Genomic DNA, 12,839 nt, shown 5'->3' with positions numbered 1-12,839 from the left:
GCTCCTAACAGCCCTGGGTACAAAGAGCACAAAGAGACCCAAAAGGAGCCTTTCACATGGTAATGGCTGCAGAGCCCGGCCATCAGGGCCCAGATTAAGGGTCATCATTAGGTTTTTACAGGCCCATTAAAGGGCACTTGATGGCAGGCAGGCAGTCTGGGCAAGGAACCCCATTCCTGCCAGCCAGGCTGGGGGTCCCATCCTGGGGTCTCCAGCCAGGCTGTGGGATCCCATCCCATCCGGGACCATGGGTTTTACACATCATCACCCCACCCCAGCATCCCCGACTGCTCCTGGCAGGGAGGCAGTGCCTTTCCAGGGGTGATGGCAGGGTCCTGGTGTGTGTTACCCCAGCCCGCGAGGTCTCCCCCATCATCACTCCTCCCTGCTGGGCTAGGGTTCAGACCCAAACCCCTTGGGACAGGGTGGATCAAACCCCAGCTGGTTTCTGACCTCCTGCCTTTTCCTTCCCCCCATCCTGCTCCCTCCTGTTGCCGCAGACAGGAGAAATGGAAGTGAGGAACCCGCTGTTTGACGACTCCTCCTTACACCCCTCCAACCCCAAGTCGCATCAGTAACAAACACCCCTCCTCTCCTCTGCCTGAGCTTGCTACGGACTGTACGCCCAACGCCGAAGCCCGGCGGGGCGGCCGCGCCGGAGGGGCACCCGCAGCCAGGCGAAGGGGCACGGACCCCGCTCTGCCAGACTGTTCGACGCCTGCCCAATAAACACCCACTAACAGCTATGGGAGGGGGGATCGCCCCCGTTTCCAGCGTCCTTGTCCTCTTTGCTGCTGTGATCGCGTCCCTGCCTTGCCCTTCACAAGCTGCTTTCTGGGACATGCCAGCCCCCGGGGTGGGGGGGCGGCCGCTGCCTTGGCACAGAACCTGGCGGGGGGGGTACAACGCTGTCTGTTTGCATTTGGCTTTGAGGAGGGGGCTGCTGCCCCGGCTGTGGCTGGGCTGATGCGACAGCAGCTGGGAAAGGGCTGGAGGGGGGGTCAGAGGGTGAGAGATGGTCCAGGGGGGGTCCAGGCACACTCGTGCCTGCAGGGGAAGGCGTCAGGGCTGCCAGCCTGCCCAGACCCCCTCTGCCAGGGATGGAGACTTTCCCCAGAGCAGGTGGCATCGCTGAAGGCTCTGGTGCCTGGCCTGTGCCCTCCTCCCCAGGCCAGGCAGCTCCTGGCAGCAGGGTCCTGCTCCAGGAGCCAAGGGCAGGAGCAGGAGCAGGCTCGGGCAGGCGCTGGCATTGGTTTCCAGGATGCACCTTCACATGCTGCCCTGTTCTGTGCCTGGCTGGGAGCAGAGGCTCTGCCCTGGCCCCCTGCACCAGCTCCATCCTCTTCTAGGGGTGCTGGTCCTCGGAAGCCCTGGGGCACAGACAGTCCCAGCGCTGCTGTGGCCTGGGACCCCGTGCTGGGCTGTGCCAGCAGAGGCAGAGGATTTGCTCGTGGCAGCCCTGGGTGCCAGCTGGGCTCTCACCCCGGGCCTCCATGGGGTGAAAACTCAGAAAAAGGGTTCAGGGTTTTGTTTTTAAGCCTATGTGACCATGGGGGAGGATGGACTGAGACTGGTGGGGGCTTGGGGGGGCTGGGAGGGGTAGCCAAGGCACGATGGCTTTGCTGTGTTGCTTCTCTGCACAGAGCCCAGCCTGGCGCTCTCTCTGGGCATCCCTCTGTGGCAGGGGACGGTCTCTGCTGCTCCATCCCAGGCACCTCCTGGGCTCCAGAGACCCCCTGTACCCCTCCGCTGCCTGTGTCTATGTCTGGCCTCACCAGCCCTCACTGACACATTCTTTCTCGGAGCCCAGCGCTGTTCCCCAAAACCTCCCTGGTGCATTGGCTGTGACCCCTCCAGCATAAGGCCCAGGATAGGTTTTGTGTTGCTTTTCACAGATGTGGCTTCATGTCCAGACCCTGGTGTGGACTGTTATGGCCACGGGTAACCTGTTGCACGCAGGTCGTGTCTTGCATGGGGGTGGCCTCTTGCACGGACAGGAGCTGTTGCACGCACGGGAGCCATTGCACGCTCAGGAGCTGTTGCACGTGCAGGCAGGCACTGGCAGGGCAGGCAGCAGTGGCAGGGCTGTGCCAGTGAGCGGTGGTGGTGTGGGACCATCCCCGGCGGGGTGGCTGGCAGAGGCTGTCACTGCACAGATCCTTTCCCCACGCCCTGCTCCCCTACCCATGGGGCTCTTGCCCTTCTCCCTGTGCCCCTCGTTGTTGTATGGATTGTAGTTCTTTTAAAAGGAGATTTTATTAAACGACATGTTTGAGACTCATGCGAGTGTGTGGTGTGGGGACAGCTCCCTGCTACAGGGCCCTTGGCCCGGGAGTGGGGTGGGCGGAGGGGACAGGGAGGGAGGATGCTGTGGGTTCCCCATCCCAAAACCTTCCCCAGGGAACAGCGAGAGCAACTGTCCTCCTGCAGCTGGAGCAGCCTCCAAACCCTCCCAAGGGTTTTTCCCAAACCCGGCAAGAACCAGAGTTTATTTTCTTGCTTTTCAATATTTGCCAGGAGAGGTGTCCCCAGCGAAGGGTTGGGTGGGAGCCCCTGGCTGTGCCTGCCCGCACCCAGCCCTGCAGCACCCAGTGCCCACCCGCCCCCATTGCCCCTGGCCCCCAGGGCCGGGCCCTTCGCACCTCGGCAGGGGCAGATAAGGGCTATCGTGTCCCCCCATTGTGTGGAGCCTGAGCTCCTCTCCCGGCCCTTTGATCACGTCAGCCCCCCATCAGGCTGATACAATCTCATCTCCTCCTGGTTTCGGCAGCCTGGAGGTGGGTGCTGACTCACCACCAAAGCGCCGGGGCACCATCGGGAATGCTTTGCTCAGCCCTGCTCATGGGCAGCCCCGGGGTGTCCAGCTGCAGCGTCGGGTGGGCAGCATCGCACCCCAAATCACCTGGGATCACCCCAAAGCTCACCCTGGGGAAACCCAGCATTGCACCCCTATCTCTGAGGTTCCCAAATTTATCCTTCCTTTGCTCTCAGAGCCCAGCAGCCTCTCAGAGCATGCCTGGGTTTTTTAGGAAGCTCTAGCTTTGAGTAAAACCCAGCTGCTCCTCCTGGGAAGATGCCCTCGCTCAGGGCACCGTGGTAGCAGGAGATCTGTGTCCCCTGGGAAGCCGTGTGCCCACCACGTGTCCAGCCACGGAAGAGCCATTTGTCCTGGGACACCACATCTGTGCCACAGACAGCCTGGGACAGCCCAGGGCTGGGTGTGGGGTCTGTGCTCAGCCCCAGCCTATCTGTGCCTCAGTTTCCCCAGCTGTAAAACAGCAGGGAGGAGCAGCTGGTGTGTTCAGGCACTGTGGTGATGTGGGCAATAGCCAAATTACAGCCCGGGCTCAGTAATGCAGAGGCCTTTTTATGAGGGGAGAGAACTGGACCAAAACGTCCTCCAGGACTTTCAGCTCAGCTGGCTTTGGAAGCACCAACCCACCATCCTGCCTGCCCAGGCCAGCTGCAGCCAAGCAAACTGCAGTGCCACGGAGGAGCTTTGGCGTTCCTCCCAGGGATGGGGCTTCTGAAGCTGAACCCACTGCCCAGCCCTCCTCACATGGACCTGGGGTGAAGACTGTGGCCGGCCTCTGACTGTGGGGCCCCAACCCGTCACGTGCAGGGCTGCAGCCCACCAAGGTGTGATTGCCTTAGGCGTGAAACTCAGGGGGACCCAGCACAGCCCTGGTGGCTTCTCCATCACCTGCCCCAGGACAGAAGGTGGGCTGATGGTGAGTAAAACATAATCTGTGATCATACGCTCTCTTAAAACCTTGTCTCCAAGCCAAACCACTGCCAAATCAGCACGCTCAGCAAAGGGAGGACAAGTGGATGTGCATCTCTGCCCCCCCCCAGTCTGCTGCCATCTCAGCGAGCCGGGGAGGACAGACGCATTTCTTTCTGCTCCCTTTTTCCCAGTGGAATCCCACCCATCCCTGGCTGCATTACAGACCACAGAGCCAGGCCCGAGCCTGGAGCATGAGCAGGCTCCAGCCGTGGGGGTGATGGAAGGATGCATCCTTCCTCCTCCCGGAGCAGGCAGGAGGCTCTGTCCCAAATGAGACGGACGGCCAAGCATCGGCCATTGGAGCACAATAACCGGGCACCTCATACGGCCCCCCCAAAATCGCCCCATTGAAATGTAGGGGGGGGGGCACACACCGAGAAACCCCACTGACTCCCTCCACATCCCCCAGTTAAAACCATCACTGCCACAATGGGCCCCCCTCCTACAAAGGGGCCGGTTCAAAGTCAACGTCTCCCTTCCCCTCCGCCTGTATATGAAAGGGAGCAGGAATGCGTTTGAGGCCTCGGCGGGCTGGGGGGGCTGGGGGGCTTCCTGGGGGGATGGAGAGAAAGAGCAGGTTGGCAGGAGGAGGGGGTCCGACCCGGGAACAATAAATCAAAGGGAAGGGGAGTTACTGCCCGGCCAAGGATCTTCTGAAACCCCGGGCCGCAGCGGGAGCCCGGGAGGAGCAGGGCTGATGGCGGCGATTGGAGTCCCGCAGCGAGACTTCCTCTGCCCGCTGGCAGCGGGGCAGGCAGCGGGGCAGGCAGCGCGGCCGGCCTGCCCGCACGGCGCCTGGTGCCGGCATCCCCGGCAGCGCGGCCCGGGGCCTGGCTCTGCCCTTGGCACAGCCGAAACCAGCACCTGCGGGGGAAGGTGCCCCACCGGGTCTGGGCAGGGGTTCCCCCCCAGGCAGGTCCGGCAGCCGCGGGGCTCATTCAGGGTCGCCCACGTCCCCGCTGATGGGCTTTTTGCATCCTCAGGTCGTTTTCCTGGGGCTGCCCTCCCTGCCCAGGGCAGGCTGGCACATGCCCAGCCGGGAGTCAGGAAGGGGCTTTAGCTCCAGCTCATCCTCTCGGTCATCTTTTTTTTTTTTCCTTCTAGGAATATCATTGCAAGGGGTGGAGGGTGGGGGGTGGTGGTTCCACTCGCCCCGACGTGCGGCAGTGCCATGTGCTGGGCCAGGGGCTGCCGCAGGCACTGCGGGTGCCAGCCCCCGTGTGCCAGCCTCTAGGTACGAGTCCCTTGGAGCCAGCCCTCGGGAGCCAGCCCTCTCGGGAGCCAAAGCAAGTGCTTCATGGTCAGCATCGAGCGCCTTCCCCAAGTCCCACCAGCAGCCCCAGCCCCATTCCACCGCCGCGGGGGAGGCTCCTCCAGCCTATCTCTTCGGCATATCTCCAGTGCGAGACGGCGGCAGCAGGCTCCCGGTAATCCGGGTTAATAAACAGGGAGCGGTGCTGGCGGCTGGATCGCCCCTCGCCCTGCTCTGGCTGGGGCCGGGGGGTGCCCACCCTGCCGGTCCCTGCCTGTCCCGGGAGCCGGCAGCGGGCAGCGGGCAGGCAGATCCCAGCGTCAGGATCGGGGAAGCTGCGGGAGGGAAGGGGGAAACGCCTGGAGCCGGCCCCGATAGCGGCATTGTGCGGGGCGGTGCGAGAGGAAAGCCCTTCAGATAGAGAAGATACCAATCGCCTGCATTGTGGGGCAGATGGGCCCGATAGCCGGGGCTGCAATCAGCTCCCCGGCGGCACACCCAGAGCTCCGGGGCCTCGCTGCCTGCCCGGGCCTCCGGCGAGGACACGCTCCCTCCGAGGCAGGGCCTTCCTCTGTGGAGCGAGGGAGAGGGACGGGGGGAGCGTGAGGGAGCCGGGGAGCCCCAGCTTTGTCCACGAAGCGCTCTGCGGGGCACCCCACGGAGGCGTGAGGCTCTGCCGCCGGGACAGCGCGTCGCGGAGGGCCGAGAGGGGTGGCCGAGCCCTCCTCCAGCACGACGGCACCGGCGGCCCCGGGGCTGACGCCGGGCTGCTGCCCCCGTTCCCCAGAGCGATCCCGGTCCCCTGCCCGTGCCCTGCGGCGCTGGGGAGTCCCCGGGTGGGGGGACCCTGGGGCTGGTGCTGCCCCAACATTCGGAGGCGTGGGCCCCACCGAGCACCCCCGAGCTGCGCGGGGGGGGCAGCTCTGCCCTTCCCCGCAGACGGGGCGAGCGGGGCCGGGGGGGGTGCGAGGCCCCGTGGCGGCGTCCCTCGCCCGCCGGGGCCGGCCCCGGTCCTCTCCTCCCCGCGGCCCGAGGGCGCGGGCGAGCCACAGCCCACCTTCCCTCGCACCTTCTCCCCCCTCCCCCCGACGCCCCCCCCCCCCCCTCGGGGATCAAGTTCACGCCCGACCCACCGGTGCGGGGCCAATGGGGCCGGGGCCCATTTCCATACGGCCCGGCCCGGCCCGGCCCGGCCCGGCCCCGCCGCCTTCAGAGGCCCCGGCAGCGCCGCAGCAGGGAGGCAGCGGCCGGCGGGCGGCCGGGCCGAGCCCCGCAGCCCCCGCATGGAGCCCTAGGGCGGCGGGCAGCATGTTCAGCCCGGACGGGGGGCTGCCGGCCGCCCCCTTCGGCCTCCTGCCCGACGCCGGCCCGCCCTTCCCCCGCGGCGGCTTCGACGGGGCGCCTGCCCAGCCGCTCTTCTTCCCCTTCGCTGCCGAGCCCGAGGGCGCCCGCGACCCGCCGCCGGCCCGCGCCTGGCTGCCCCCGCCCGCCGGGCCGCCCGCCAAGGCGGAGGCGCGCCCGGGCCGGCCCTGCCGCCAGCCCTCGCCCGAGCCCCGCGCCGCGGCCTGCTGCGGCCCGGCCTGGCCCGCCCCGCCCTGGGCCGGGCCCGCGGCCCCGGGCGCCGCCAACGCCGCCCTGCCCGGCCCGCCCTTTCCCGGCCCCGCCGCCGCCGCCTTCCCCGGCCCCCCGCTCTGCCCCGCCGCCCTGCAGCCGGGCTCCGGCGGCCTCTCCGGGCTGGGCAGCAGCGGCAGCTCCAGCGGCGCCGCCAGCGAGGGGGGACACTCCAGCGACAGCGGCGACGAGGTGAGACCCGACGGGACGGGGACGGGCGGCCCTGCCCCGCCCCGCTGCTCGGCAGGCGGGTTGCCCCGGCACTCGCCTCCGCCTTGCCGCGCTCCCCTCCGCGCCCCGGGGCCGCTGCGGAGGCGGGGAGCGGAGCCTGGGCTCGCTGCCGTGCCGCCCCGTCGGGGCACGGAGCTGCCTGGCCCCCGCCCCACTCCGGGCATCGCCGGCCCGGCCTGGCCCGGGCGGGGGCAAGCGGGGAGCCCGTCGGTGCCGTTCTGCCTGCTCGCTCCGCCGGGCGGCCCCGGGAGAAGCCGTCAACCGGCCCGACGTGTCCTAGCGCTGGGGCTCATCCCGGCTCCGCGGGGGGCAGCGCCTCGAGAAGGATGCTTTGAGGCGAGAAGGGTGGTTTTGGGGACTCGCGGGGGGCAAGTTTTCACTTTGTGCTGCCCGTCCCTTATACGTGACGCTGCAGGCACATCCCCCTAGACGGTCCCCTGCGCCCGTCGCTGGTCCCTTATCCACGGCGCCGAAGCCCGGCTCGGGCGGGACCCGCAGCGCGGTCCCCCCGGGCTCTGCCCCGCCGCAGCCCGGCTCCTGGCAGCCCCCGCCGGCCCTCGGCCCTTCCGGGAGGGCGGCTGCTTCCCTGGCCGCTCCTCCGCGGGCACCGACGGCTGCCGGGGCGCGGGCAGAGCCGGCCCGGGGCGGGGGGTGGCAGCGCTAGTTACTGGCAGGACTGGCAGTTGTGTTTCGGGTTCGTTTTTAATATTTTTCAAAATTGGCATAATATAAACCCGTCCCTCCCAGGCAAGCACGCCTCGGGGGTAGCACAGCAGGTGATGCCGGCGCTGTTGCAAGGTTCCTGCGAGCTGTTGCGGGTGTGTTGGGTTTGTGTGGAGCCGCTGCCAGGTCCGGGCCGCGGGGATTCGGGAGCCCCCACGCATGCCACGATGGAAGGGATGCACGTCCCCCGGGTGGCAGCCTGCCGCGCTGGACGGGGGCTACAAGGAATGGTTTTTCCCGGCTGAGGGAGGATGAGGATTGTCCCACGGCAGGGATGCTCCAGGAGCCAGGAACTAAAAAATGAGACTTGGTAGCAGGAGGGACATCTGCAAAACCCGAAATCGCGCTGCCAGTGTGGAAATCGGGGAAAAGATTGCAAAATGCCCCGCAGCAGTTGAGGGCCACGCTGCGGGGAGAAGGGGAAGCACCTGGGTAAGCAGCTTTCCAGCAGGGAAGAGCCTGGTTGTGGCAAAGAGCTGTGTGAACCCCACTCGAGTCATGGGCGCTTTCATCCTTCGCGTCACATGAGCCATTTCACCTGCCCTGGGTGCAGGCGAGAGAGTGGCTGGCAAGGGGCAGCCCCAGCCCCAGAGCCATGGGGAGGTGGGTGCCCATGCCCCGGGATAGCTGAGGCCGTGGGGAGGTGTCCTGGGGTGCGTGGGAGTGGGGCGATGCTTGGACCATCAGCAAATGTGCCCATCAGTGCTGCCTCTGGTCAGGCCACGAGGGTCTGAGCCTGGGTCCAGACGGGACATTCCAAATGACCCTGGGGGACCCAGGGACCAGGACCTGCTTTCTGTCCGGGGATCCTTGGGCCACCCTGGGTCTCTGCCACACCAGCCTGGTGTGAGCTGGGCGGTGTGCTGTGGCTGGGGGGTGTCCACGGGGTCCTGTGTGGGGTGGGGTGGGGTGGGGTGGAGTGGAGGCAGGTTGGGGTCCCTGAGCAGAGCCCCTTGTTCAGGCGTTGGGGAAAACCCCTCTGCCACCCACACCATCGCCCCAAGGACCCCATTGCCCTGAGGAGGCAGCAGCTGGTGGCTGCTGCCAACGGCTCAGCTGAGCCCACTCCTGTCCCCATCCCCGTCCCACACTGACCCCGACACACCGACAGACCCTGGTCTTGGCAGCCCCTGGGTGCAAGTTCTCCCCTCTCAGTTTATCTCTGCCCCTGCCAGGATGCGCCAACCTCAGAAGAGCTGGAGCAATTCGCCAAGGACCTCAAACACAAGCGCATCATGCTGGGCTTCACCCAGGCTGACGTGGGGCTGGCTCTGGGCACCCTCTATGGTAAGGGTCCAGTAAGGGTCCTCATCTCCCCCCCACACCCGGGGGGAAGGGAGAGGCCTGGGAGGGGGATGGAGCACCTGGGCAATGGAGATTTCTGCTCCTTAACGACCTGCAAAGGAGGCGGTGAGCACCAGCCCCAGGGCTCCTGGGGCTCCTGAGCCCTGTTAAGTACTCAAACTGGAAGAGTTTGTTAACAAGGAACTCTCTTAAAATACCTACAGCTGCTTATTGAAGAGTGTTGCAGTGTTTTAAATCCCTGCTGAAACAGCAGGGAGAATGCCTTTCCTGGTCCCCTATCCCCAGGGATGGGCTGCTGCAGGGGGGATCCTGGGGGGGCTGCTGGAGGTGGGAGATCCCCCCACATGGGGGCAGGACCCGTGTGTGATGCCCTGTCTGCCCATGCAGGGAAGATGTTCAGCCAGACAACCATCTGCCGCTTCGAAGCGCTCCAGCTCAGCTTCAAGAACATGTGCAAGCTAAAGCCGCTGCTGCAGCGTTGGCTCAACGAGGCGGAGAACACGGACAACATGCAAGAGGTGTGGGGCTGTGGAGGGCCGGGAGCCAGGGGTACTGCACACTGACGAGCCCTCAAGCTGCAGCTTCTCCTCGCTTTTACGCATGATTTTGGGGGCAGAAGAGGGGAGGGAGCAGCAGGTGTCTTGTGTGCCATAGCAGCATCTCACTGCCATGGCTTCAGTCCAGCTGTAGGGGCAACTGTGCCTACTGGATATCGCCTTCTGCCAGGCTGGGGGGGAGCCCAAATCCCCCCATAGACACCTTGTAACAACAGTGGCAGCTCCTGTCTCGGAGCAGCCAGGTCCTGCTGGAATCTCAGATAAGCTGGAGATGCAGGAAGACATGTCCGCCCTGCCCTGCACCAGCTGCAGGCAGTGCTGGGACACTGGGTATGGCCCCAGTCACAGTGGGGTGATGCTTAGTGGACAGTCACAGGGACAAAGCCTGTCCCCGTCCCTCCCAGACCTCTGCAGCCAGCCGCACGTGTGTCCAGAGCCTGGTGGGGACGTTACCACCCCTGTGACCAAGTGTACGGCCTCTCTTCGTTTCCAGATGTGCAATGCGGAGCAAGTGTTGGCCCAAGCCCGGAAGAGAAAACGCAGGACCAGCATCGAGACCAACGTGAAGGGGACGCTGGAGAGCTTCTTCCGCAAGTGCGTGAAGCCCAGTCCCCAGGAGATCTCCCAGATTGCCGAGGACCTCAACCTGGACAAAGACGTAGGTTGGGAGGGTTCAGAGGGTGGGTGTCCAAACGGATGTGGTTCCCAGATGCTCGTATCAGGCCAGGTCGATACTGGAAGCTGTGGGAGAGCAGCCGGGGCTGGTAGCCGCCATCAGCCTGGCCGAGCCCAGCCCTAGCAGGAGCTGTGGCAGGGAGGGGGCATGTGCTGGTGAGTCAGGGTGCTGTGCAGATGCCATCAGCAGCAGGGTCTCCTTGTCATCCACACAGCGCCTGGGCTTGCCGCCCTCACCCTTCCCTGTCTCCCCTCCCTTGCAGGTGGTCCGGGTCTGGTTCTGCAACCGGCGTCAGAAAGGCAAACGGCTGCTGCTCCCCTTCGGCAACGAGGCAGAGGGGGTGATGTACGACATGAACCAGTCCCTGGTGCCCGCCGGCCTGCCCATCCCGGTGACGTCCCAGGGCTACAGCCTGACACCCTCCCCTCCTGTCTACATGCCGCCCTTCCACAAAGCTGAGATGTTCCCTCCAGCGCTGCAGCCTGGGCTCTCCATGAACAACAGCAGCCACTGAACCGGGGGCTGCGGGGGCCAGTGACGGTGCCGCCCCGACACCGTGGCCAGGCTGGTTCTCTGGGGGCTGCTCCTCCCCGCCTTCACCCTGAGAAGGCACGGGCACAGCCTCGCTCCCAGGGCTTGCCTGGGCACTCGCTGGGCTGCCTTCGGGTTTTGGGGCACGAGGGGCAGGGGAAGGGCTGGGAGTCTGGCACAGGGATGGTGCCTGCTCTCTGCGGTTGCTCCCAGCCCTTCCCAGTTATGCGAGTTTACTGGTTCCAGCAGTGTCGGCCCTCCTCTGACCTCTCTTGGGGGGCAGCTGCTCCTGCCCCACTGCATGCCACCAAAGCCACGCGTGCCCGGGGCAATGAGCACAGCTGCCTGCGCCCGGCCCCAGCCCAGCCGAGCTGCTCTCTTGCAAGACCCAGAAAAAAGTATCTTTTAGATTTTTGGGGTGGGGGGTGGGAGAGGGGTGGTTTTATTTTTTTTTAATGGTTTTTGGTTGTAGTTTTTAAAAAGCAAAAATCTTTGTAGTGATTACTAGTTTCCCAGGTGCCTCCCCCCTGTCACGTAGAGTGGGGCTGGGGTGCTGTGCTCAGGGCTGGGTTCCCCGGTGGCTCTGCCCACCCTTCTGGGCAGCTGGGGCGAGCCAAGGGCTGGAGCATGGGGCTGGAGGTGATCCCTTGCAGCCCCAGCTGCCCCTCACCCCGCGGTGCAGGAGAGCTTCACCCATTCGTGGGCAGGCTGGTGGGGCTTGTTTTAGGGGGGGGGGCTGTTCCTCCCCGTCCCTTGTGCCCAGCATCACTCCAGGTCCCCTGTGCCCTCTCCACTCCCCAGCCGTTGTCCCTCTGCCCCAGCCCGGATGCCCAGGGATCATCTTTCCCTGGGGGGTCCCAGCCCAGGGGGCTGATACCATCCTGTCCATGCTGCTAGCACCCCTGTGCCTTTGAGCCTGCTGTAGTTGATGATTTTTATAATTTTTTTCTTAATCATATTCCCTCTGGCAATGAAATAAATCTCAGTTCTTTGGGGCATGAGAGTTAACTCTTTCCTTGCCTCCCTTGCATCCCTGCTCCTGCACAGTCCCAGGCAGCCCAGCAGTGTGGGTTTGGCTGCGTGCAGGGGCACAGTCGGGCTGGACAGGTGCACCCAAATAGGGTGGACGTGTCCCTGTCATGCCTGCAACATCCAGCTCTTGGCTGCCTGCAGCCTGGCTCACCACCAGGAGTGGTGGCAGCTTGGCCCTGGAGGGACACCAGCTTGCCGGAGCTGGGCCTGCCCAAAGCAGAGGTGGGGGGCAGGCGCATCTTCTACCTGGTTTGAGCTGCTATAACAGCAGCTTTTGGGAAGAGTAGAAGCCAGCGGGATCTTGCAGGCTGCTCCAGCAGATGCCCGTGGATAGGGAAGAACAGGGCGGGGATGTAGCGGGAGCTGCTGAGCTCCCAGCCCTGGGGTGGGCAGGGGAGAGGTATGGGAAGCCTGGGCTGTCCTTGCTGTGGGGCTGCCACCCCGGCACCAGCGGGTGAGGGATGCTCCTCCCGTGTGTGTGGTCCAGCCAAGGCAGCCTTGCAGTGGCTGGGCCCGGTGGTGCCAGCCCAGCCAGTCAGGTCGGGGTGGGCAGCAGGGGCTGAGCTGGTGGGGATGGGGGGTGCCAGCCCAGCCAGGAGAAGCAAGTGTCTGGGGGATGACACCTCGCTTTTCACTGCCATGGCCTCTGCAGCCTGGTTTGCCACCACCAGCATGGGTCCCTGAGGGATTTTTCCCCTGAGCAGAAGCAATGAAATGACCAAGCCTGTGGGGAAACTTCTGAAAAGCCCCTTTTTCAGCTCGGCTGCCAGTGAACGATGGGCTTGCTCTCTGGGGCTGGCCTGCAGCCTTGGTCCCATGGGCCAGGCAGGAGCAGGATCACTGCAGACAGCTGCTCCTGAGGCACCTCGGGACCCTGCAAAGGGCCAGGCTGCACACCAGGCTGGGTGCCAGCCCTGTGGGGCAGGATCCCTTTGGCTCGCCCTGTGTCCCTGCTTGCTCCCCAGTGCCTGGGTGCCCAAGGCCACATCCCTGCCTGCCTGCAGGGTGGGGGCACAGCCAGGCACGGCACCTGCTGGAAACTGCCCCCCCCGCTGCCGCCACCCTTTGCTGCCTGGCACTTTGGGGGTGGGAAGGCTCGGGGTGCTGGAGGCTGGCGATCAGCGGGGTTGGTAG

At 65.3% G+C, this 12,839-nt stretch overlaps 3 protein-coding genes across 4 annotated transcripts in view; all 3 read left to right on the top strand.

Annotated features, from left to right (window-relative positions):
* NPDC1 (neural proliferation, differentiation and control 1) overlaps positions 1-2,281 on the top strand; it is a 36,444-nt gene extending 34,163 nt beyond the window's left edge. The window contains 1 exon segment of the mRNA XM_030000826.2: positions 501-2,281. Coding sequence (XP_029856686.1) covers positions 501-578 — 78 coding nt within the window. The 3' untranslated portion in view covers positions 579-2,281.
* Positions 2,282-6,216: 3,935 nt separating this feature from the next.
* ABCA2 (ATP binding cassette subfamily A member 2) overlaps positions 6,217-12,839 on the top strand; it is a 52,494-nt gene continuing 45,871 nt past the window's right edge. Inside the window, exon 1 of one of the 2 annotated variants that reach the window (XM_030001089.1) lies at positions 6,217-6,230. The gene's annotated coding sequence lies outside the window, so the exon portion shown is untranslated. Of the gene's footprint in view, positions 6,241-12,839 lie in introns of both variants that reach the window. The other variant, XM_030001090.1, reaches the window with a different exon arrangement.
* On the top strand, positions 6,309-11,669 carry LOC115335419 (POU domain, class 5, transcription factor 3). Its single transcript, XM_030001097.2, has 5 exons — positions 6,309-6,842; positions 8,780-8,891; positions 9,297-9,427; positions 9,960-10,124; positions 10,405-11,669. Exons 1-5 carry the CDS (start codon positions 6,348-6,350, stop codon positions 10,654-10,656), a joined length of 1,155 nt encoding a protein of 384 aa, XP_029856957.1. The 5' UTR covers positions 6,309-6,347; the 3' UTR covers positions 10,657-11,669.

The sequence above is a fragment of the Aquila chrysaetos genome, chromosome 24 (genome assembly GCF_900496995.4).
Source record: "Aquila chrysaetos chrysaetos chromosome 24, bAquChr1.4, whole genome shotgun sequence".
Taxonomy (NCBI): domain Eukaryota; kingdom Metazoa; phylum Chordata; class Aves; order Accipitriformes; family Accipitridae; genus Aquila; species Aquila chrysaetos.
Note: the sequence above shows the minus strand (reverse complement) of the source record. Positions and strands in the feature narration are given on the sequence as shown.

Bases quoted from the DNA above. Each gene is read 5' to 3' on its own strand.
- LOC115335419 (XM_030001097.2), top strand. From the start codon at position 6,348: ATGTTCAGCCCGGACGGGGGGCTGCCGGCCGCCCCCTTCGGCCTCCTG. The intron at 8,892-9,296 runs GTAAGGGTCCAG...CTGCCCATGCAG, and splicing joins GGCTCTGGGCACCCTCTATG to GGAAGATGTTCAGCCAGACA. The intron at 9,428-9,959 runs GTGTGGGGCTGT...CTTCGTTTCCAG, and splicing joins ACACGGACAACATGCAAGAG to ATGTGCAATGCGGAGCAAGT.